At 56.3% G+C, this 25,814-nt stretch overlaps 1 protein-coding gene across 1 annotated transcript in view; it reads left to right on the forward strand.

Annotated features, from left to right (window-relative positions):
• Positions 1-374: 374 nt before the first annotated feature.
• LOC139240143 (insulin receptor-related protein-like) overlaps positions 375-25,814 on the forward strand; it is a 65,264-nt gene continuing 39,824 nt past the window's right edge. The window contains 3 exon segments of the mRNA XM_070868519.1: positions 375-918; positions 21,407-21,722; positions 24,984-25,126. Coding sequence (XP_070724620.1) covers positions 399-918; positions 21,407-21,722; positions 24,984-25,126 — 979 coding nt within the window. The 5' untranslated portion in view covers positions 375-398.

The raw sequence follows: 25,814 nt of genomic DNA on the forward strand, positions 1-25,814 counted from the left end.
GGGGCAGTACTGAGGGAGCGCCGCACTGTCGGAGGGGCGGTACTGAGGGAGCGCCGCACTGTCGGAGGGGCGGTACTGAGGGAGCGCCGCACTGTCGGAGGGGCAGTACTGAGGGAGCGCCGCACTGTCGGAGGGGCAGTACTGAGGGAGCGCCGCACTGTCGGAGGGGCGGTACTGAGGGAGCGCCGCACTGTCGGAGGGGCGGTACTGAGGGAGCGCCGCACTGTCGGAGGGGCAGTGCTGAGGTATGTGTGTGTGTTTTGTCTTGTGACACTGCTGTGGAGCACCCTGGGGAGGCTTTGCTCCGTCGGAGGTGCGATATAAATTGTAGTTTTAACGGCCCCCTGTGCACTTTGTCGCCCCGCTCAGTCTGTGGGAGCCTCGATATCCGCCATGACATGTCACAGCTGGAGAAACTGCAGAACTGCAGTGTGATTGAGGGCGACCTGCAGATCCTGCTGCTCTTCAACATGAAGGCCGAGGACTTCCGGGGCCTGAGCTTCCCCAAGCTGACCATGATCACCGACTACCTGCTCATCTTCCGGGTTTACGGCGTCGAGAGCCTCAAGGACCTCTTCCCCAACCTGGCCGTCATCAAGGGCATCAGCCTCTTCTTCAACTATGCCGTGGTCATCTTCGAGATGCCCCACCTGCGGGAGATCGGGCTAGCCGGGCTCACCAATGTGGTGCGGGGAGATGTGCGGATCGAGAAGAACCAGGAGCTATGCCACCTCTCCACCATTGACTGGTCACTGCTCCTCAACTCCGGCGAGAACGTCTACATCTTCGGCAACAAGCAGGTGGAGGAATGTGCCGATGTTTGCCCCGGGACAGTGGGCAATGGTAACCCCTGCCCCCAGACCAGCTTCAACGGCCAACGTGACTATCGCTGTTGGACCTCAACCCACTGCCAGAAAGGTAGGCGGCTGGCCAGAGGGGGGGGGGGGGGGGGGTGGGGGGGCGCTGGAGGGTCCTAGCCTGCTCCCTTCGCTCGGCAAACCCCTCCAATAGTGCAGCCGTGTAACATTCTCGCATCCCCCCCACCCCCCGCCTCTGAGTCACAAGGTCGTGGGTTCAAGCCTCGATCCAGAGGCTGGAGGTCAAAGTCCAGGGCAACTCTCCCAGTGCCAGTGCTGAGGGACATCCCCAGATACAGGAGTGTGTGAGAGAGAGGGGTTAGAGGGACCTCCCCAGATACAGGAGTGTGAGAGAGAGAGGGGTTAGAGGGACCTTCCCAGATACAGGAGTGTGTGAGAGAGGGGTTAGAGGGACCTCCCCAGATACAGGAGTGTGTTAGAGAGGGGTTAGAGGGACCTCCCCAGATACAGGAGTGTGTGAGAGAGAGGGGTTAGAGGGACCTCCCCAGATACAGGAGTGTGAGAGAGGGGTTAGAGGGACCTCCCCAGATACAGGAGTATGAGGGAGAGGGGTTAGAGGGACCTCCCCAGATACAGGAGTGTGTGAGAGGGGTTAGAGGGACCTCCACAGATACAGGAATGTGTGAGAGAGGGGTTAGAGGGACCTCCCCAGATACAGGAGTATGAGAGAGGTTAGAGGGACCTCCCAGATACAGGAGTGTGTGAGAGGGGTTAGAGGGACCTCCACAGATACAGGAATGTGAGAGAGAGGGGTTAGAGGGACCTCCCCAGATACAGGAGTGTGAGAGAGGGGGTTAGAGGGACCTCCCCAGATACAGGAGTGTGAGAGAGGGGGGTTAGAGGGACCTCCCCAGATACAGGAGTGTGAGAGAGGGGGGTTAGAGGGACCTCCCCAGATACAGGAGTGTGTTAGAGAGGGGTTAGAGGGACCTCCCCAGATACAGGAGTGTGAGAGAGGGGGGTTAGAGGGACCTCCCCAGATACAGGAGTGTGAGAGAGAGGGGTTAGAGGGATCTCCCCAGATACAGGAGTGTGAGAGAGAGAGGGGTTAGAGGGACCTCCCCAGATACAGGAGTGTGTGAGAGGGGTTAGAGGGACCTCCACAGATACAGGAATGTGTGAGAGAGGGGTTAGAGGGACCTCCCCAGATACAGGAGTATGAGAGAGGTTAGAGGGACCTCCCAGATACAGGAGTGTGTGAGAGGGGTTAGAGGGACCTCCACAGATACAGGAATGTGAGAGAGAGGGGTTAGAGGGACCTCCCCAGATACACGAGTGTGAGAGAGGGGGTTAGAGGGACATCCCCAGATACAGGAGTGTGTGAGAGAGGGGTTAGAGGGACCTCCCCAGATACAGGAGTGTGAGAGAGGGGGGTTAGAGGGACCTCCCCAGATACAGGAGTGTGAGAGAGGGGGGTTAGAGGGACCTCCCCAGATACAGGAGTGTGAGAGAGGGGGGTTAGAGGGACCTCCCCAGATACAGGAGTGTGAGAGAGAGGGGTTAGAGGGATCTCCCCAGATACAGGAGTGTGAGAGAGAGAGGGGTTAGAGGGACCTCCCCAGATACAGGAGTGTGTGAGAGAGAGGGGTTAGAGGGACCTCCCCAGATACAGGAGTGTGTGAGAGAGAGGGGTTAGAGGGACCTCCCCAGATACACGAGTGTGAGAGAGGGGGTTAGAGGGACCTCCCCAGACACAGGAGTGTGTTAGAGAGGGGTTAGAGGGACATCCCCAGATACAGGAGTGTGTGAGAGAGGGGTTAGAGGGACCTCCCCAGATACAGGAGTGTGTTAGAGAGGGGTTAGAGGGACCTCCCCAGATACAGGAGTGTGTGAGAGAGGGGTTAGAGGGACCTCCCCAGATACAGGAGTGTGTGAGAGAGGGGTTAGAGGGACCTCCCCAGATACAGGGAGTGTGAGAGAGGGGTTAGAGGGACCTCCCGAGATACAGGAGTGTGTGAGAGAGGGGTTAGAGGGACCTCCCCAGATACAGGAGTGTGAGAGAGGGGTTGGAGGAACCTCCCCAGATGCAGGAGTGTGAGAGAGAGGGGTTAGAGGGACCTCCCCAGATACAGGAGTGTGTGTGAGAGGGGTTAGAGGGACCTCTCCAGATACAGGAGTGTGTGAGAGAGGGGTTAGAGGGTCCTCCCCAGATACAGGAGTGTGTGAGAGGGGTTAGAGGAACCTCCCCAGATACAGGAGTGTGTGAGAGAGGGGTTAGAGGGACCTCCCCAGATACAGGAGTGTGAGAGAGAAGGGGTTAGAGGGACCTCCCCAGATACAGGAGTGTGAGAGAGAGGGGTTAGAGGGACCTCCCCAGATGCAGGAGTGTGAGAGAGAGGGGTTAGAGGGACCTCCCCAGATACAGGAGTGTGTGTGAGAGGGGTTAGAGGGACCTCTCCAGATACAGGAGTGTGTGAGAGAGGGGTTAGAGGGTCCTCCCCAGATACAGGAGTGTGTGAGTGGGGTTAGAGGAACCCCCCCAGATGCAGGAGTGTGAGAGAGAGGGGTTAGAGAGACCTCCCCAGATACAGGAGTGTGTGAGAGAGGGGTTAGAGGGACCTCCCCAGATACAGGAGTGTGAGAGAGGGGTTAGAGGGACCTCCCCAGAAAAAGGAGTGTGTGAGAGAGGGGTTAGAGGGACCTCCCCAGATACAGGAGTGTGTTAGAGAGAGGGGTTAGAGGGACCTCCCCAGATACAGGAGTGTGTGAGAGAGGGGTTAGAGGGACCTCCCCAGATACAGGGAGTGTGAGAGAGGGGTTAGAGGGACCTCCCCAGATACAGGAGTGTGTGAGAGGGGTTAGAGGAACCTCCCCAGATGCAGGAGTGTGAGAGAGAGGGGTTAGAGGGACCTCCCCAGATACAGGAGTGTGTGAGAGGGGTTAGAGGAACCTCCCCAGATGCAGGAGTGTGAGAGAGAGGGGTTAGAGAGACCTCCCCAGATACAGGAGTGTGTGAGAGAGGGGTTAGAGGGACCTCCCCAGATACAGGAGTGTGTGAGAGAGGGGTTAGAGGGACCTCCCCAGATACAGGAGTGTGTTAGAGAGAGGGGTTAGAGGGACCTCCCCAGATACAGGAGTGTGTGAGAGAGGGGTTAGAGGGACCTCCCCAGATACAGGAGTGTGTGAGAGAGGGGTTAGAGGGACCTCCCCAGATACAGGAGTGTGTGAGAGAGGGGTTAGAGGGACCTCCCCAGATACAGGAGTGTGTGAGAGAGGGGTTAGAGGGACCTCCCCAGACACAGGAGTGAGTGAGAGAGGGGTTAGAGGGACCTCCCCAGATACAGGAGTGTGAGAGAGGGTTAGAGGGACCTCCCCAGATACAGGAGTGTGTGAGAGAGGGGTTAGAGGGACCTCCCCAGATACAGGAGTATGAGGGAGGTTAGAGGGACCTCCCCAGATACAGGAGTGTGTGAGAGGGGTTAGAGGGACCTCCACAGATACAGGAGTGTGTGAGAGAGGGGTTAGAGGGACCTCCCCAGATACAGGAGTATGAGAGAGGTTAGAGGGACCTCCCAGATACAGGAGTGTGTGAGAGGGGTTAGAGGGACCTCCACAGATACAGGAATGTGAGAGAGAGGGGTTAGAGGGACCTCCCCAGATACAGGAGTGTGAGAGAGGGGTTAGAGGGACCTCCCCAGATACAGGAGTGTGAGAGAGGGGGGTTAGAGGGACCTCCCCAGATACAGGAGTGTGTGAGAGAGGGGTTAGAGGGCCCTCCCCAGATACAGGAGTGTGAGAGAGAGGGGTTAGAGGGACCTCCCCAGATACAGGAGTGTGAGAGAGAGGGGTTAGAGGGACCTCCCCAGATACAGGAGTGTGTGAGAGAGGGGTTAGAGGGACCTCCCCAGATACAGGAGTGTGTGTGAGAGGCATTAGAGGGACCTCCCCAGATACAGGAGTGTGTGAGAGAGGGGTTAGAGGGACCTCCCCAGATACAGGAGTGTGTGAGAGAGGGGTTAGAGGGCCCTCCCCAGATACAGGAGTGTTAGAGAGAGCGGTTAGAGGGACCTCCCCAGATACAGGAGTGTGTGAGAGAGGGGTTAGAGGGACCTCCCCAGATACGGGAGTGTGAGCGACGGGTTAGAGGGACCTCCCCAGATACAGGAGTGTGTGAGAGAGAGGTTAGAGGGACCTCCCCAGATACAGGAGTGTGAGAGAGGGGTTAGAGGGACCTCCCCAGATACAGGAGTGTGAGAGAGGGGTTAGAAGGACCTCCCCAGATACAGGGGTGTGTGAGAGAGGAGTTAGAGGCAGCTCCCCAGATACAGGAGTGTGTGAGAGGGGTTAGAGGATCTTCCCCAGATACAGGAGTGTGAGAGAGAGGTTAGAGGGACCTCCCCAGATACAGGAGTGTGAGAGAGAGGTTAGAGGGACCTCCCCAGATACAGGAGTGTGAGAGGGGTTAGAGGGACCTCCCCAGATACAGGAGTGTGAGAGAGAGGTTAGAGGGACCTCCCCAGATACAGGAGTGTGAGAGGGGTTAGAGGGACCTCCCCAGATACAGGAGTGTGAGAGAGAGAGGTTAGAGGGACCTCCCCAGATACAGGAGTGTGAGAGAGAGGGGTTAGAGGGACCTCCCCAGATACAGGAGTGTGTGAGAGAGAGAGGTGAGAGGGACGTCCCCAGATGTGGGATGAGGAGCCCCAGTTGGGTCCAGGGTTTTGTCGAGTTGGCCTGCAGTAATGGTGTTGCTATGTTACTCTAAGTAAACACTTACCCTGTATTGTACATAGAGTCTGTGCAATGAATTTAGTGTAAACACAGCGCTTTTATCGATCGAAATCTCTTCCTGCTCCGATTTCCCTCAGTTAGGAGCCTAAGGAATGTTCCCACCTTCTCCCCATAGCCCTCAATCCCATCTCCCCAACTCCCCCATCCCTCAATCCCACCTCCCCACCTCCCCCTATCCCCTCCCCATCTACCTTCTCCCCATATCCCTCGAGCCCCACTCCAGACACTTGAGCCCATAATCCCAGCCGAATCTCCCGGGGCGGTACTGAAGGAGCGCCGCACTGTCGGAGGGGCAGTACTGAAGGAGCGCCGCACTGTCGGAGGGGCGGTACTGAGGGAGTGCCGCACTGTCGGAGGGGCGGTACTGAAGGAGCGCCGCACTGTCGGAGGGGCAGTACTGAGGGAGAGCCGCACTGTCGGAGGGGCAGTACTGAAGGAGCGCCGCACTGTCGGAGGGGCAGTACTGAGGGAGAGCCGCACTGTCGGAGGGGCAGTACTGAAGGAGCGCCGCACTGTCGGAGGGGCGGTACTGAGGGAGTGCCGCACTGTCGGAGGGGCGGTACTGAGGGAGCGCCGCACTGTCGGAGGGGCGGTACTGAGGGAGAGCCGCACTGTCGGAGGGGCGGTACTGAGGGAGCGCCGCACTGTCGGAGGGGCGGTACTGAGGGAGCACCACACTGTCAGAGGGGCAGTACTGAGGGAGCGCCGCACTGTCGGAGGGGCAGTACTGAGGGAGAGCCGCACTGTCGGAGGGGCAGTACTGAGGGAGCGCCGCACTGTTGGAGGGGCAGTGTTGAGGGAGTGCCGCACTGTCAGAGGGGCTGTCTGTCGGATGAGGCGTTAAACCGAGGCCCCGTCTGCCCTCTCGGGTGGATGTAAAAGATCCCGGGGCCACTATTGGAAGAAGAGCAGGGGGAGTTCTCCCCGGTGTCCTGGGGCCAATATTTATCCCTCAACCAACATCACTAAAACAGACGATCCGGGTCATTATCACATCGCTGTGTGTGGGAGCTTGCTGTGCGTTAATTGAGCTGCCGCGTTTCCCACATTACAACAGCGAGCACACGCCAAAAGTACTTCATTGGTTGTGAGGCGGTTTGGGACATCCTGAGGGTGTGACAGGCGCTATATAAATTCCTCGTTGTCCTCTCGAGTGTCAATAAAACCCTCGCAGAGTTGGATGAAGGATAATTCTGCTGGAGGGGTGCTGCCTGGTATTAGCGGCTCGCAAACCGCTTTATTGTGAGTGACCCCATGAAGGTTTTAAATTGTCTTGGGGTTACAACATGCCACCTGTCGGCAGGGAAGGAGTTTAACGCACGAGATGTCCCACTGACACCGGGCTTGTGGGAAGGCTTGAGAATCACAGCACGGTTACAGCACAGCAGGATCCCATTGGGCCCGTCTGCAAAAGCCACCTCAGCCAGTCCCACTCCCCCACCCTTTCCCCGGAGCCCTGCACATCTCTCTCCTTCAGGCTTATCCAACTCCCTTTTGAAAGCCACGATTGAGTCTGCCTCCAAAACCCTCTCAGGCAGCGCATTCCAGATCCTAACAACTCGCTGCGGAAAAACGTGTTTCCCTCGTGTCGCCTTCTGCCAATCGCCTTAAATCCGTGTCCTCTGGTTCTCCACCCTTCCACCAATGGGAACAGTTTCTCTCTCTCTACTCTGTCCAGAGCCCTCGTGATTTTGAACACCTCGATCAAATCTCACCTCAACCATTTCTGCTCCAAGAACAACCTCAGCTTCTCCAGTCTCTCTACGTACACTGAAGTCCCTCATCCCTGGAACCGTTCCCGTCAATCCCCCCTTCACCCTCTCTCCAAGGGCCTTCACATCCTTCCCACAATGTCCCATCAAACACTCCCAGGACAGGTACAATACAGGGTTAGATACAGAGTAAAGCTCCCTCTACACTGTCCCATCAAACACTCCCAGGGCAGGTACAGCACGGGGTTAGATACAGAGTAAAGCTCCCTCTACACTGTCCCATCAAACACTCCCAGGGCAGGTACAGGGGGTTAGATACAGAGTAAAGCTCCCTCTACACTGTCTCATCAAACACTCCCAGGGCAGGTACAGGGGGTTAGATACAGAGTAAAGCTCCCTCTACACTGTCCCATCAAACACTCCCAGGGCAGGTACAGCATGGGGTTAGATACAGAGTAAAGCTCCCTCTACACTGTCCCATCAAACACTCCCAGGGCAGGTACAGCATGGGGTTAGATACAGAGTAAAGCTCTCTCTACACTGTCCCATCAAACACTCCCAGGGCAGGTACAGCATGGGGTTAGATACAGAGTAAAGCTCCCTCTACACTGTCCCATCAAACACTCCCAGGGCAGGTACAGGGGGTTAGATACAGAGTAAAGCTCCCTCTACACTGTCCCATCAAACACTCCCAGGGCAGGTACAGCATGGGGTTAGATACAGAGTAAAGCTCCCTCTACACTGTCCCATCAAACACTCCCAGGGCAGGTACAGCACGGGGTTAGATACAAAGTAAAGCTCCCTCTACACTGTCCCATCAAACACTCCCAGGGCAGGTACAGGGGGTTAGATACAGAGTAAAGCTCCCTCTACACTGTCCCATCAAACACTCCCAGGGCAGGTACAGGGGGTTAGATACAGAGTAAAGCTCCCTCTACACTGTCCCATCAAACACTCCCAGGGCAGGTACAGGGGGTTAGATACAGAGTAAAGCTCCCTCTACACTGTCCCATCACACACTCCCAGGGCAGGTACAGCATGGGGTTAGATACAGAGTAAAGCTCCCTCTACACTGTCCCATCAAACACTCCCAGGGCAGGTACAGGGGGTTAGATACAGAGTAAAGCTCCCTCTACACTGTCCCATCATACACTCCCAGGGCAGGTACAGCATGGGGTTAGATACAGAGTAAAGCTCCCTCGACACTGTCCCATCAAACACTCCCAGGGCAGGTACAGCACGGGGTTAGATACAGAGTAAAGCTCCCTCTACACTGTCCCATCAAACACTCCCAGGGCAGGTACAGCACGGGTTAGATACAGAGTAAAGCTCCCTCTACACTGTCCCATTACACACTCCCAGGGCAGGTACAGGGGGTTAGATACAGAGTAAAGCTCCCTCTACACTGTCCCATCAAACACTCCCAGGGCAGGTACAGCACGGGGTTAGATACACAGTAAAGCTCCCTCTACACTGTCCCATCAAACACTCCCAGGGCAGGTACAGCACGGGGTTAGATACAGAGTAAAGCTCCCTCTACACTGTCCCATCAAACACTCCCAGGGCAGGTACAGCACGGGGTTAGATACACAGTAAAGCTCCCTCTACACTGTCCCATCAAACACTCCCAGGGCAGGTACAGCACGGGGTTAGATACAGAGTAAAGCTCCCTCTACACTGTCCCATCAAACACTCCCAGGGCAGGTACAGGGGGTTAGATACAGAGTAAAGCTCCCTCTACACTGTCCCATCAAACACTCCCAGGGCAGGTACAGCAAGTGGTTAGATACAGAGTAAAGCTCCCTCTACACTGTCCCATCAAACACTCCCAGGGCAGGTACAGGGGGTTAGATACAGAGTAAAGCTCCCTCTATACTGTCCCATCAAACACTCCCAGGGCAGGTACAGCAAGTGGTTAGATACAGAGTAAAGCTCCCTCTACACTGTCCCATCAAACACTCCCAGGGCAGGTACAGCACGGGGTTAGATACAGAGTAAAGCTCCCTCTACACTGTCCCATCAAACACTCCCAGGGCAGGTACAGGGGGTTAGATACAGAGTAAAGCTCCCTCTACACTGTCCCATCAAACACTCCCAGGGCAGGTACAGGGGGTTAGATACAGGATGAAGAATTCCGACATGTGGGTATGATGCTGTGCCTCTCCCTCCTGTTTCCCACACCCTGTTCCTGCTATAAACTCTGTGCATGTGGCGTGTTTGCAACATGCAGAACGAGGGCTGTAATCGCCTCTTGTCTCTTCTGCATTTGAACCCCAGTGCCTCGAGCGAAAGGGTTTATGTCTAACCCTTACAAGGATGAGACCAGAACTGAGAGGGTTATAAACCACCAGGAAAGGCTGCACAGGCTGGGACTCCTTTCTCTGAGGGGGGTGGGGGGGTGGTGGGGTGACCCGATAGAGGTCTTTGAAATTAAGAAAGGGTGTCGACAGGGGAGACGTAGAGAGTGTTCCCCCTTGTGGGAGAGACCAGAACCAGGGGCCATCAATATCAGACAGTCACTGATAAACCCAACGGGGAATTCAGGAGAAACTTCTTTACCCAGAGAGCGGTGAGAATGTGGAACTCGCTGCCACAGGGAGAGGTCGAGGCGAATAGTATCGAGGCATTTAAGGGGAGGCTGGATAAACACATGAGGGAGAGGGGAATAGAGGGTTATGGTGATGGGGTGAGATGGAGGGGGTTGGGAGGGGGCTGGTGTGGAGCATAAACCCCGGCACGGAGCGATGGGCCGAATGGCCTGTGTCCGTGCTGTACAGACCGTGTAAACTGGAGGTGATCCAAAACTCGGCTGCCCCATGTCCCAACTCACACCCAGTCCCACTCACCCATTACCCCCTGTGCTCACTGACCCGTGTCCTAACTCACACCCAGTCCCACTCACCCATCACCCTCTGTGCTCACTGTCCCCGTGTCCCAACTCACACCGAGTCCCACTCACCCATCACCCCCTGTGCTCGCTGACCCGTGTCCTAACTCACACCCAGTCCCGCTCACCCACCACCCCCTGTGCTCGCTGACCCGTGTCCTAACTCGCACCCAGTCCCACTCACCCATCACCCCCTGTGCTCACTGACCCGTGTCCTAACTCACACCCAGTCCCGCTCACCCATCACCCTCTGTGCTCGCTGACCCGTGTCCTAATTCGCACCCAGTCCCGCTCACCCATCACCCCCTGTGCTCACTGACCCGTGTCCTAACTCACACCCAGTCCCGCTCACCCATCACCCTCTGTGCTCACTGTCCCCGTGTCCTAACTCACACCGAGTCCCACTCACCCATCACCCCCTGTGCTCGCTGACCCGTGTCCTAACTCACACCCAGTCCCGCTCACCCACCACCCCCTGTGCTCGCTGACCCGTGTCCTAACTCGCACCCAGTCCCACTCACCCATCACCCCCTGTGCTCACTGACCCGTGTCCTAACTCACACCCAGTCCCACTCACCCATCACCCCCTGTGCTCACTGCCCCGTGTCCTAACTCACACCCAGTCCCCCTCACCCATCACCCACTGTGCTCACTGCCCCGTGTCCTAACTCGCACCGAGTCCCACTCACCCATCGCTCCCTGTGCTCGCTGACCTGTGTCCTAACTCGCACCGAGTCCAACTCACCCATCACCCCCTGTGCTCACTGACCCCGTGTCCTAACTCACACCCAGTCCCACTCACCCATCACCCACTGTGCTCACTGACCCCGTGTCCTAACTCACACCGAGTCCCGCTCACCCATCGCTCCCTGTGCTCACTGACCCCGTGTCCTAACTCGCACCGAGTCCGACTCACCCATCACCCCCTGTGCTCACTGCCCCGTGTCCTAACTCACACCCAGTCCCACTCACCCATCACCCCCTGTGCTCACTGCCCCGTGTCCTAACTCACACCTAGTCCCAATCACCCATCACCCTCTGTGCTCACTGACCCCGTGTCCTAACTCACACCCAGTCCCACTCACCCATCACCCACTGTGCTCACTGCCCCGTGTCCTAACTCGCACTGAGTCCCGCTCACCCATCACCCACTGTGCTCACTGCCCCGTGTCCTAACTCGCACCGAGTCCCGCTCACCCATCAGCCCCTGTGCTCACTGCCCCGTGTCCTAACTCGCACCGAATCCCACTCACCCATCACCCCCTGTGCTCGCTGACCCGTGTCCTAACTCACACCCAGTCCCGCTCACCCATCACCCCCTGTGCTCGCTGACCCCGTGTCCTAACTCACACCCAGTCCCACTCACCGATCACCCCCTGTGCTCACTGACCCGTGTCCTAACTCACACCCAGTCCCACTCACCCATCACCCCCTGTGCTCACTGACCCGTGTCCTAACTCACACCCAGTCCCGCTCACCCATCACCCCCTGGGCTCGCTGCCCCGTGTCCTAACTCGCACCCAGTCCCACTCACCCATCACCCCCTGTGCTCACTGCCCCGTGTCCTAACTCACACCCAGTCCCACTCACCCATCACCCACTGTGCTCACTGCGCCGTGTCCTAACTCACACCCAGTCCCACTCACCCATCACCCCCTGTGCTCACTGCCCCGTGTCCTAACTCGCGCCGAGTCCCGCTCACCCATCGCTCCCTGTGCTCACTGACCCCGTGTCCTAACTCGCACCGAGTCCCACTCACCCATCACCCCCTGTGCTCACTGCCCCGTGTCCTAACTCACACCCAGTCCCACTCACCCACCACCCCCTGTGCTCACTGCCCCGTGTCCTAACTCACACCCAGTCCCACTCACCCATCACCCTCTGTGCTCACTGACCCCGTGTCCTAACTCACACCCAGTCCCACTCACCCATCACCCACTGTGCTCACTGCCCCGTGTCCTAACTCGCACTGAGTCCCGCTCACCCATCACCCACTGTGCTCACTGCCCCGTGTCCTAACTCGCACCGAGTCCCGCTCACCCATCAGCCCCTGTGCTCACTGCCCCGTGTCCTAACTCGCACCGAATCCCACTCACCCATCACCCCCTGTGCTCGCTGACCCGTGTCCTAACTCACACCCAGTCCCGCTCACCCATCACCCCCTGTGCTCGCTGACCCCGTGTCCTAACTCACACCCAGTCCCACTCACCGATCACCCCCTGTGCTCACTGACCCGTGTCCTAACTCACACCCAGTCCCGCTCACCCATCACCCCCTGGGCTCGCTGCCCCGTGTCCTAACTCGCACCCAGTCCCACTCACCCATCACCCCCTGTGCTCACTGCCCCGTGTCCTAACTCACACCCAGTCCCACTCACCCATCACCCACTGTGCTCACTGCGCCGTGTCCTAACTCACACCCAGTCCCACTCACCCATCACCCCCTGTGCTCACTGCCCCGTGTCCTAACTCGCGCCGAGTCCCGCTCACCCATCGCTCCCTGTGCTCACTGACCCCGTGTCCTAACTCGCACCGAGTCCCACTCACCCATCACCCCCTGTGCTCACTGCCCCGTGTCCTAACTCACACCCAGTCCCACTCACCCACCACCCCCTGTGCTCACTGCCCCGTGTCCTAACTCACACCCAGTCCCACTCACCCATCACCCTCTGTGCTCACTGACCCCGTGTCCTAACTCACACCCAGTCCGACTCACCCATCACCCACTGTGCTCACTGCCCCGTGTCCTAACTCGCACCGAGTCCCGCTCACCCATCAGCCCCTGTGCTCACTGCCCCGTGTCCTAACTCGCACCGAATCCCACTCACCCATCACCCCCTGTGCTTGCTGACCCGTGTCCTAACTCACACCCAGTCCCGCTCACCCATCACCCCCTGTGCTCGCTGACCCGTGTCCTAACTCGCACCCAGTCCCACTCACCCATCACCCCCTGTGCTCACTGACCCGTGTCCTAACTCACACCCAGTCCCACTCACCCATCACCCCCTGTGCTCACTGACCCGTGTCCTAACTCACACCCAGTCCCGCTCACCCATCACCCCCTGGGCTCGCTGCCCCGTGTCTTAACTCGCACCCATTCCCACTCACCCATCACCCCCTGTGCTCACTGACCCGTGTCCTAACTCACACTCAGTCCCACTCAACCATCACCCCCTGTGCTCACTGCCCCGTGTCCTAACTCACACCCAGTCCCGCTCACCCATCGCTCCCTGTGCTCGCTGCCCCGTGTCCTAACTCACACTGAGTCCCGCTCACCCATCACCCCCTGTGCTCACTGCCCCGTGTCCTAACTCGCACCGAGTCCCACTCACCCATCACCCCCTGTGCTCACTGACCCCGTATCCTAACTCACACCAAGTCCCGCTCACCCATCACCCCCTGTGCTCGCTGACCAGTGTCCTAACTCGCACCGAGTCCCACTCACCCATCACCCCCTGTGCTCACTGACCCCGTATCCTAACTCACACCGAGTCCCGCTCACCCATCACCCCCTGTGCTCACTGACCCCGTGTCCTAACTCACACCCAGTCCCAATCACCCATCACCCCCTGTGCTCGCTGCCCCGTGTCCTAACTCACACCCAGCCCCACTCACCCATCACCCCCTGTGCTCACTGACCCCGTGTCCTAACTCGCACCGAGTCCCACTCACCCATCGCTCCCTGTGCTCACTGACCCGTGTCCTAACTCACACCCAGTCCCGCTCACCCATCAGCCCCTGTGCTCGCTGACCCGTGTCCTAACTCACACCCAGTCCCGCTCACCCATCACCCCCTGTGCTCGCTGACCCGTGTCCTAACTCTCACCCAGTCCCACTCACCCATCACCCCCTGTGCTCACTGACCCGTGTCCTAACTCACACCCAGTCCCACTCACCCATCACCCCCTGTGCTCGCTGACCCGTGTCCTAACTCACACCCAGTCCCACTCACCCATCACCCACTGTGCTCGCTGACCCCGTGTCCTAACACACACCCCTCCCACTCACCCATCACCCCCTGTGCTCACTGACCCGTGTCCTAACTCGCACCCAGTCCCACTCACCCATTACCCCCTGTGCTCACTGACCCGTGTCCTAACTCACACCCAGTCCCACTCACCCATCACCCCCTGTGCTCACTGACCCGTGTCCTAACTCGCACCCAGTCCCACTCACCCATTACCCCCTGTGCTCACTGACCCGTGTCCTAACTCACACCCAGTCCCACTCACCCATCACCCCCTGTGCTCACTGACCTGTGTCCTAACTCACACCCAGTCCCACTCACCCATCACCCCCTGTGCTCACTGACCCGTGTCTTAACTCGCACCCAGTCCCACTCACCCATCATCCCCTGTGCTCACTGACCCGTGTCCTAATTCGCACCGAGTCCCACTCACCCATCACCCGCTGTGCTCACTGCCCCGTGTCCTAACTCACACCCAGTCCCACTCACCCATCACCCCCTGTGCTCACTGCGCCGTGTCCTAACTCGCACCGAGTCCCACTCACCCATCACCCACTGTGCTCACTGACCCCGTGTCCTAACTCGCACCGAGTCCCACTCACCCATCACCCCCTGTGCTCACTGACCCCGTGTCCTAACTCGCACCCAGTCCCACTCACCCATCACCCGCTGTGCTCACTGACCTACATTGGTTCCCGGTTAAGCAACACCTCGATTTCAAAATTCTCATCCTTCTTTTCAAATCCCTCCATGGCCTCACCCCTCCCTATCTCTGTAACCTCCTCCAGCCCCCTACACCCCTCCCTATCTCTGTAACCTCCTCCAGCCTCGCCCCTCCCTATCTCTGTAACCCCCTCCAGCCCCTACACCCCTCCCTATCTCTGTAACCTCCTCCAGCCCCTACACCCCTCCCTATCTCTGTAACCCCCTCCAGCCCCTACACCCTCCCTATCTCTGTAACCTCCTCCAGCCCTATACCCTCCCTCTCTCTGTAACCCCCTCCAGCCTCTACACCCCTCCCTATCTCTGTAACCCCTCTAGCCCCTACACCCCTCCCTATCTCTGTAACCTCCTCCAGCCCCTACACCCGTCCCTATCTCTGTAAGCCCTCCAGCCTCTACACCCCTCCCTATCTCTGTAACCCCCTCCAGCCTCTACACCCCTCCCTATCTCTGTAACCCCTCTAGCCCCTTCACCCCTCCCTATCTCTGTAACACCCTCCCGCCCCTTCACCCCTCCCTATCTCTGTAACCTCCTCCAGCCCCTTCATCCCTCCCTATCTCTGTAACCCCCTCCAGCCCCTTCACCCCTCCCTATCTCTGTAACACCTCCAGCCCCTACACCCCTCCCTATCTCTATAACCTCTTCCAGCCCCTACACCCCTCCCTATCCGTGTAACCCCCTCCAGCCCCTACACCCTCCCTATCTCTGTAACCCCTCCAGCCCCTACACCCCTCCCTATCTCTGTAACCCCCTCCAGCCCTACAACCCTCCCAAGATCTCTGCGCTCATCCAATTCTGGCCTTTTGCCCATCCCCCGATTTCCATCGCTCCACCATCGGTGGCCGTGCCTTCAGCTGCCTGGGCCCCAAGCTCTGGAACTCCCTCCCTAAACCTCTCCGCCTCTCTCTCCTCCTGTAACACGCTCCTTAAAACCTCCCCCTGTGACCCAGCTTTTGGTCACCTTGCGCAAATGACTAATGATGCGGCTCGGTGTGAAATAATTGCTCCTGTGAAGCCCCTCGGGATGTTTTACTCCGGTAAAGGTGTTATATAATAAATACAAGATATCGTTGCACAGTCCTTGCTCCCACACAGGTAGAGAACGCAAAGGGAATTTAAAGATAAATACAGAGAAATGTGAGCTGGGGTGTAAGCTGTTCCTCGCTCAGACAGCGAGCTGCTCTCGCTGCAGATATCGGTTTCAGCGGCTGTCGTGCCCGGCAATGTGTGTGCTCAAGGTGAGATTGAGCAACCAGCCGGTTAAAGTACCCTGAAATATTTACCGCCGTACCTGATCTGGCTGGCTCGCGGGCTGTCAACACGGCAGCTGTTTGTAGTTAAACAGCGGCTTGTCGCCAACCGAACCGCGTCTCCCGCTCACACAGATCCCTGCCGCGATAACATTTAAAGCAGCAGCCCCTCGAGCCAGTTACACAGGAACAGGAGGAGGCCATTCAGCCCCTCGAGTCTGTTACACAGGAACAGGAGGAGGCCCATTCAGCCCCTCGAGCCTGTTACACAGGAACAGGAGGAGGCCCATTCAGCCCCTCGAGCCTGTTACACAGGAACAGGAGGAGGCCCATTCAGCCCCTCGAACCTGTTACACAGGAACAGGAGGAGGCACATTCAGCCCCTCGAGCCAGTTACACAGGAACAGGAGGAGGCCCATTCAGCCCCTCGAGCCTGTTACACAGGAACAGGAGGAGGCCCATTCAGCCCCTCGAGCCTGTTACACAGGAACAGGAGGAGGCCCATTCAGCCCCTCGAGCCTGTTACACAGGAACAGGAGGAGGCCCATTCAGCCCCTCGAGCCTGTTACACAGGAACAGGAGGAGGCCATTCAGCTCCTCGAGCCTGTTACACAGGAACAGGAGGAGGCCCATTCAGCCCCTCGAGCCTGTTACACAGGAACAGGAGGAGGCCCATTCAGCCCCTCGAGCCTGTTACACAGGAACAGGAGGAGGCCATTCAGCTCCTCGAGCCTGTTACACAGGAACAGGAGGAGGCCCATTCAGCCCCTCGAGCCTGTTACACAGGAACAGGAGGAGGCCCATTCAGCTCCTTGAGCCTGTTACACAGGAACAGAAGGAGGTCATTTAGCCCCTTGAGCCTGCTCCGCCATTCAATGAGATCATGGCTGATCTTTGTCATCAACTCCACTTTCCCGCCCGATCCCTTGATTCTCTTAGTATCCCAAAAGTTAATCTGAAGGGTGTTTCCATCGAATCAGAGAGATTTACAGCACGGAAGGAGGCCATTCGGCCCATCATGTCCGCGCCGGCCAACCAGGAGCCACCCGGCCTAATCTCACTGTCCCGCTCTTGGTCCGTAGCCCTGTAGGTTACGGCACTTCAAGCTGCACATCCAAATGTGGTGAGGGTTTCTGCCTCTACCACCCTTTCAGGCAGCGAGTTCCTCCCCAGACCCCCACCGCCCTCTGGGTGAAGAAATTTCCCCTCAAATCCCCTCTAAACCTCCCCCCAATTACTTTCAGTCCTTGACCCCTGGTTGTTGACCCCTCTGCCAAGGGAAACAGGTCCGTCCTATCCACACTATCCAGGCCCCTCATCATTTTATACACCTCAATCAGGTCTCCCCTCAGCCTCCTCTGTTCCAAAGAAAACAACCCCCAGCCTATCCAATCTTTCCTCATCGCTAAAATTCTCCAGTCCAGGCAACATCCTGGTAAATCTCCTCTGTACCCTCTCTAGTGCAACATCCTGGTAAATCTCCTCTGTACCCTCTCTAGTGCAACATCCTGGTAAATCTCCTCTGTACCCTCTCCAGTGCAACTTCCTGGTAAATCTCCTCTGTACCCTCTCCAGTGCAACATCCAGGTAAATCTCCTCTGTACCATCTCCAGTGCAACATCCTGGTAAATCTCCTCTGTACCCTCTCCAGTGTAACATCCTGGTAAATCTCCTCTGTACCCTCTCCAGTGCAACATCCTGGTAAATCTCCTCTGCACCCTCTCCAGTGTAACATCCTGGTAAATCTCCTCTGTACCCTCTCCAGTGCAACATCCTGGTAAATCTCCTCTGTACTCTCTCCAGTGCAACATCCTGGTAAATCTCCTTCGTACCCTCTCTAATGCAACATCCTTGTAAATCTCCTACGTACCCTCTCTAGTGCAACATCCTGGTAAATCTCCTCTGTACCCTCTCGAGTGCAACATCCTGGTAAATCTCCTCTGTACCCTCTCTAGTGCAACATCCTGGTAAATCTCCTCTGTACCCTCTCCAGTGCAACATCCTGGTAAATCTCTTCTGTACCCTCTCTAATGTAACATCTTGGTAAATCTCCTCTGTGCTCTCTCCAGTGCAACATCCTGGTAAATCTCCTCTGTACCCTCTCCAGTGCAACATCCTGGTAAATCTCCTCTGTACCCTCTCTAGTGCAACATCCTGGTAAATCTCCTCTGTACCCTCTCTAGTGCAATATCCTGATAAACCTCCTCTGTACCCTCTCTAGTGCAACATCCTGGTAAATCTCCTCTGTACCCTCTCCAGTGCAACATCCTGGTAAATCTCCTCTGTACCCTCTCTAGAGCAACATCCTGGTAAATCTCCTCTGTACCCTCTCCAGTGCAACATCATGGTAAATCTCCTCGGTAGCCTCTCCAGTGCAACATCCTGGTAAATCTCCTCTGTACCCTCTCGAGTGCAACATCCTGGTAAATCTCCTCTGTACCCTCTCTAGTGCAACATCCTGGTAAATCTCCTCTGCAACCTCTCCAGTGCAACATCCTTGTAAATCTCCTACGTACCCTCTCTAGTGCAACATCCTGGTAAATCTCCTCTGTACCCTCTCTAGTGCAACATCCTGGTAAATCTCCTCTGTACCCTCTCTAGTGCAACATCCTGGTAAATCTCCTCTGTACCCTCTCCAGTGCAACATCCTGGTAAATCTCTTCTGTACCCTCTCTAATGTAACATCTTGGTAAATCTCCTCTGTACTCTCTCCAGTGCAACATCCTGGTAAATCTCCTCTGCACCCTCTCCAGTGCAACATCCTGGTAAATCTCCTCTGTACCCTCTCTAGTGCAACATCCTGGTAAATCTCCTCTGTACCCTCTCTAGTGCAACATCCTGATAAACCTCCTCTGTACCCTCTCTCGTGCAACATCCTGGTAAATCTCCTCTGTACCCTCTCCAGTGCAACATCCTGGTAAATCTCCTCTGTACTCTCTCCAGTGCAACATCCTGGTAAATTTCCTCTGCACCCTCTCCAGTGCAACATCCTGGTAAATCTCCTCTGTACCCTCTCCAGTGCAACATCCTGGTAAATCTCCTCTGTACCCTCTCTAGTGCAACATCCTGGTAAATCTCCTCTGCACCCTCTCCAGTGCAACATCCTGGTAAATCTCCTCTGTACCCTCTCTAGTGCAACATCCTGGTAAACCTCCTCTGTACCCTCTCTAGTGCAACATCCTGGTAAATCTCCTCTGTACCCTCTCCAGTGCAACATCCTGGTAAATCTCCTCTGTACCCTCTCAAGTGCAACATCCTGGTAAATCTCCTCTGTACCCTCTCCAGTGCAACATCCTGGTAAATCTCCTCTGTACCCTCTCCAGTGCAACATCCTGGTAAATCTCCTCTGCACCCTCTCCAGTGCAACATCCTGGTAAATCTCCTCTGCACCCTCTCCAGTGCAACATCCTGGTAAATCTCCTCTGTACCCTCTCTAGTGCAACATCTTGGTAAATCTCCTCTGCACCCTCTCCAGTGCAACATCCTGGTAAATCTCCTCTGTACCCTCTCTAGTGCAACATCCTGGTAAATCTCCTCTGCACCCTCTCCAGTGCAACATCCTGGTAAATCTCCTCTGCACCCTCTCCAGTGCAACATCCTGGTAAATCTCCTCTGTACCCTCTCCAGTGCAACATCCTGGTAAATCTCCTCTGTACCCTCTCTAGTGCAACATCCTGGTAAATCTCCTCTGTACCCTCTCCAGTGCAACATCCTGGTAAATCTCCTCTGTACCCTCTCCAGTGCAACATCCTGGTAAATCTCCTCTGCACCCTCTCCAGTGCAACATCCTGGTAAATCTCCTCTGCACCCTCTCCAGTGCAACATCCTGGTAAATCTCCTCTGTACCCTCTCTAGTGCAACATCTTGGTAAATCTCCTCTGCACCCTCTCCAGTGCAACATCCTGGTAAATCTCCTCTGTACCCTCTCTAGTGCAACATCCTGGTAAATCTCCTCTGTACCCTCTCCAGTGCAACATCTTGGTAAATCTCCTCTGCACCCTCTCCAGTGCAACATCCTGGTAAATCTCCTCTGTACCCTCTCCAGTGCAACATCCTGGTAAATCTCCTCTGTACCCTCTCTAGTGCAACATCCTGGTAAATCTCCTCTGTACCCTCTCCAGTGCAACATCCTGGTAAATCTCCTCTGTACCCTCTCTAGTGCAACATCCTGGTAAATCTCCTCTGCACCCTCTCTAGTGCAACATCCTGGTAAATCTCCTCTGCACCCTCTCTAGTGCAACATCCTGGTAAATCTCCTCTGTACCCTCTCTAGTGCAACATCCTGGTAAATCTCCTCTGCACCCTCTCCAGTGCAACATCCTGGTAAATCTCCTCTGTACCCTCTCTAGTGCAACATCCTGGTAAATCTCCTCTGCACCCTCTCCAGTGCAACATCCTGGTAAATCTCCTCTGTACCCTCTCTAGTGCAACATCTTGGTAAATCTCCTCTGCACCCTCTCCAGTGCAACATCCTGGTAAATCTCCTCTGTACCCTCTCCAGTGCAACATCCTGGTAAATCTCCTCTGTACCCTCTCTAGTGCAACATCCTGGTAAATCTCCTCTGCACCCTCTCCAGTGCAATCACATCCTTCCTGTAATGTGGTGACCCCCACTATTTATCGGGGACTTGGCCTGGAGGGTGGTGCACGGGTCAGTCCCGTGCAATCACCTTTTAAGCCGGGTCACGGGCTCCCGGGCCGCCTGCAATTTCTGCGGTCTGGAGGAGTCCGTGTTCCACGTGTAACGTTCAGTGTGCGAGGTTGCAGCCCCCTGTTCCAATGTTTGAAGGGGCTGGTCCTCAAATTCTGGCTGCGCTTCAGTCCCACACTCCTGATCTTTGGGCACCCTGTGCGGGGGGGGGGGGAGCGGGGCAGGTCCGAGGGCCTCCTCGTAGGACTGTTCCTGGGGACGGCCAAGGGGGCCATCGGCCGGTCCGGGCAGCGGGCGGTCGAGGGGGTCGTACGGCCCCGACTGCCTGCCTCTCTTCCGCGGTTACATCCGGGCCAGGGTGTCCCTGGAGACGGAGCACGCGGTGTCCACCGGTACGCTCGCGGCCTTCCGCGAGAGGTGGGCGCCGGAGGGACTGGAGTGCATCATCGCCCCCGCCAACCAAACTTTAATTTGATTGAAGCTGACTGTCTAAAGTTTAATTTGTTTATGTTTGTGGGTTTCAGTGCCCCTTTAGTCAGGGGGCACTTGAATTAAGGTTTGCAGCGAAATAGTTGCCATGTGGTGACCAAACTTATCTTTGCCAACAGTCTGTCCCAGTAAGTGCCTGGATCGGAGCTGTACTCGCGACGGTGAGTGCTGCCACCAGGAGTGCCTTGGGGGCTGCCTTCGCCCCGGGGATAGCAGGGTGTGCCAGGTTTGCCGAAACTACCGTTACAATGACACCTGCCTGCCGAGCTGCCCCGCCAACACCTACCAGTACGAGGGTTGGCGCTGCGTGACCCAGGAGTACTGCGCCAGTCTCCACAAGTCCTCCGACAGCTCCCGGGACTGGCTCCCCTACGTGGTCTTCCAGGGGGAGTGCTTGCCCGAGTGCCCCTCCGGATATTCACGCAACACCAGCAGGTAATCAATCCCCGATTCTCCTCCGGCCCGGGGGTGGGGGGGGTGGGTGACGGGGCAGTGTAGGGGGAGCTTTACTCTGTATCTAACCCCCTGTACCTGCCCTGGGAGTGTTTGATGGGACAGTGTAGAGGGAGCTTTACTCTGTATCTAACCCCCTGTACCTGTCCTGGGAGTGTTTGATGGGACAGTGTAGAGGGAGCTTTACTCTGTATCTAACCCCCTGTACCTGCCCGGGGAGTGTTTGATGGGACAGTGTCGAGGGAGCTTTACTCTGTATCTAACCCCGTGCTGTACCTGCCCTGGGAGTGTTTGATGGGACAGTGTAGAGGGAGCTTTACTCTGTATCTAACCCCATGCTGTACCTGCCCTGGGAGTGTTTGATGGGACAGTGTAGAGGGAGCTTTACTCTGTATCTAACCCCCCTGTACCTGCCCTGGGAGTGTGTGATGGGACAGTGTAGAGGGAGCTTTACTCTGTATCTAACCCCCTGTACCTGCCCTGGGAGTGTTTGATGGGACAGTGTAGAGGGAGCTTTACTCTGTATCTAACCCCCTGTACCTGCCCTGGGAGTGTTTGATGGGACAGTGTAGAGGGAGCTTTACTCTGTATCTAACCCCCTGTACCTACCCTGGGAGTGTTTGATGGGACAGTGTAGAGGGAGCTTTAATCTGTATCTAACCACTTGCTGTACCTGCCCTGGGAGTGTTTGATGGGACAGTGTAGAGGGAGCTTTACTCTGTATCTAACCCCGTGCTGTACCTGCCCTGGGAGTGTTTGATGGGACAGTATAGAGGGAGCTTTACTCTGTATCTAACCCCCTGTACCTGCCCTGGGAGTGTTTGACGGGACAGTGTAGAGGGAGCTTTACTCTGTATCTAACCCCCTGTACCTGCCCTGGGAGTGTTTGATGGGACAGTGTTGAGGGAGCTTTACTCTGTATCTAACCCCCTGTACCTGCCCTGGGAGTGTTTGATGGGACAGTGTAGAGGGAGCTTTACTCTGTATCTAACCCCCTGTACATGCCCTGGGAGTGTTTGATGGGACAGTGTAGAGGGAGCTTTACTCTGTATCTAACCCCGTGCTGTACCTGCTCTGGGAGTGTTTGATGGGACAGTGGAGAGGGAGCTTTACTCTGTATCTAACCCCCTGTACCTGCCCTGGGAGTGTTTGATGTGACAGTGGAGAGGGAGCTTTACTCTGTATCTAACCCCGTGCTGTACCTGCTCTGGGAGTGTTTGATGGGACAGTGGAGAGGGAGCTTTACTCTGTATCTAACCCTCTGTACCTGCCCTGGGAGTGTTTGATGGGACAGTGTAGAGGGAGCTTTACTCTGTATCTAACCCCGTGCTGTACCTGCTCTGGGAGTGTTTGATGGGACAGTGGAGAGGGAGCTTTACTCTGTATCTAACCCCGTGCTGTACCTGCTCTGGGAGTGTTTGATGGGACAGTGGAGAGGGAGCTTTACTCTGTATCTAACCCCCTGTACCTGCTCTGGGAGTGTTTGATGGGACAGTGTAGAGGGAGCTTTACTCTGTATCTAACCCCGTGCTGTACCTGCTCTGGGAGTGTTTGATGGGACAGTGTAGAGGGAGCTTTACTCTGTATCTAACCCCGTGCTGTACCTGCTCTGGGAGTGTTTGATGGGACAGTGTAGAGGGAGCTTTACTCTGTATCTAACCCCCTGTACCTGCCCTGGGAGTGTGTGATGGGACAGTGTAGAGGGAGCTTTACTCTGTATCTAACCCCGTGCTGTACCTGCTCTGGGAGTGTTTGATGGGACAGTGTAGAGGCAGCTTTACTCTGTATCTAACCCCCTGTACCTGCCCTGGGAGTGTTTGATGGGACAGTGTAGAGGGAGCTTTACTCTGTATCTAACCCCGTGCTGTACCTGCTCTGGGAGTGCATCGGAGTAGATTATGGGTGAGTGCTGTTTAAAATCTCTGTGTTTACAGTAAACTCTCTCTGGGTTCAATCTGTGTGCTATCACAGGTGCTTTAATAAACAGACAAACACATTCATAATCTTTGCAAAATAATATGTCCAGGGTCTAGGGACACATGTTATTCCAGGGTCTATAATTATATTGTAGATTTGATTGTAAGATATAATTCAGAACCTTCTCTTCCCCACTCAACGTTCCCATCTGTCTTGGTATCTCTCTCTCTCTCTCATGCTCTCTCTCATTCTATCGCTCTTTATCTCTCTCGCTCCCTGTACTCTTCTCTCTCTCTCTTTCCCTCTTTCTCTGTGTTTTTGTTGCTTTCTCTCCCTCTGTTGCTCCGTGTCTTTTTCTCTCTCTCTCTCTCTCTCTATCTCTATCTCGATCTTTATCCCAGTACTGACACATTACTGTCTTTCTCTCTCTGTCCGTTCCTCCTTCTTTCCTTCTGTCTCTTGCACGCGCTCTCCTCCATTTCTTTCTTTGTCACTCCCTCTCTCTCTCTCTCTCTCTCTGTCTGACTTCTCTCAGTTCCTCTCTTGCTCTCCCCTTCCCTCTCTCTCTCACTCGTGCTTTCCTCACTCTCGGTCCCGCCCTCTTTGTTGCTCTCCCTTTCCTCATTTTCTCATTCAGTTGCTCTCCGTCTCTCCTCAATTCTCACCCGCCCCTCGCCCTCTCACACCCCTCACACTTTCTCACTCGCTCTCTCTATCTCCCTTTCTCACTTATCACTCTCTCTCTCTCTCTCTCTCTCTGTCTCTCTCTCTCTCTGTCTCTCTCTCTCTCTCTCTCTCACTCTGTCTCTCTCTCTCCCTCTGTCTCTCTCTCTATCTCTCACTCCTCACTCTCCCATCCTTCTCTCTCTCTCTGTCTCTCTCTCTCTCTGTCTCTATCTCTTTGTCTCTCTCTCTCTCTCTCTCGCTCTCTCTCTCGCTCTCTCTCTGTCTCTCTCTCTCTCTCTCTGTCTCTCTCTCTCTCTCTCTCTGTCTCTCTCTCTCTGTCTCTCTCTCTCACTCTGTCTCTCTCTCTCCCTCTGTCTCTCACTCTGTCTCTCTCTCTATCTCTCACTCCTCACTCTCCCATCCTTCTCTCTCTCTCTGTCTCCCTGTCTCTCTCTCTCTCTCTATCTCTTTGTCTGTCTCTCTCTCTCTCTCGCTCTCTCTCTCTCTCTCTATCTCTCATGCCACACTCTCTCTCTCTTGCTCTCCCTTTCTCTCCCATCCTTCTCTCTCGCTCTCTCTCTCTCTCTCGCACTATTCCTCTCCCCTCTGGCCCTCTCCCCATCGAGGTTCTGACCCCTGATGTTCTGCGCCCCCCCCCAGCATCGTCTGCAGTAAGTGCAAAGGTCACTGCCCCAAGGTTTGTCACGTGGGGACCAAGACTGTCGACTCGTTGGCCGCCGCCCAACAATTGGCCGAATGCACCGTCGTCGAGGGCAACCTGATCGTAAACATCCGCGGAGGCAGTGAGTACCATCTTCACGATGGGGGGGTGCGGGGAGAGACCATGTTGGGCATGGAGAGGGGGTGGGAGAGACCATGTTGGGCATGGGGGGGGGGGAGAGACCATGTTGGGCATGGGGGGGGGAGAGACCATGTTGGGCATGGAGGGGGGGAGAGACCATGTTGGGCATGGAGGGGGGGGAGAGACCATGTTGGGCATGGGGGAGGGGGGGGAGAGACCATGTTGGGCATGGAGGGGGGGAGAGACCATGTTGGGCATGGAGGGGGGTATGGGGAGGGAGACCATGTTGGGCATGGAGGGGGTGGGGGGAGAGACCATGTTGGGCATGGGTGGGGGCGAGACCATGTTGGGCATGGAGGGGGTGGGGGGAGAGACCATGTTGGGCATGGGGGAGGGGGGTGGGAGAGACCATGTTGGGCATGGGGGGGGGGAGAGACCATGTTGGGCATGGGGGGGGGGGGAGACCATGTTGGGCATGGGAGGGTGGAGAGACCATGTTGGGCATGGGGGGGGGAGAGACCATGTTGGGCATGGAGGGGGAGAGAGACCATGTTGGGCATGGAGGGGGGGAGAGACCATGTTGGGCATGGGGGAGGGGGGGGAGAGACCATGTTGGGCATGGAGGGGGGGGAGGGACCATGTTGGGCATGGAGGGGGGGTGGTGGGGAGAGTCAGACCATCACCCCCTC

Source organism: Pristiophorus japonicus, chromosome 30, assembly GCF_044704955.1.
Source record: "Pristiophorus japonicus isolate sPriJap1 chromosome 30, sPriJap1.hap1, whole genome shotgun sequence".
Lineage (NCBI taxonomy): Eukaryota > Metazoa > Chordata > Chondrichthyes > Pristiophoridae > Pristiophorus > Pristiophorus japonicus.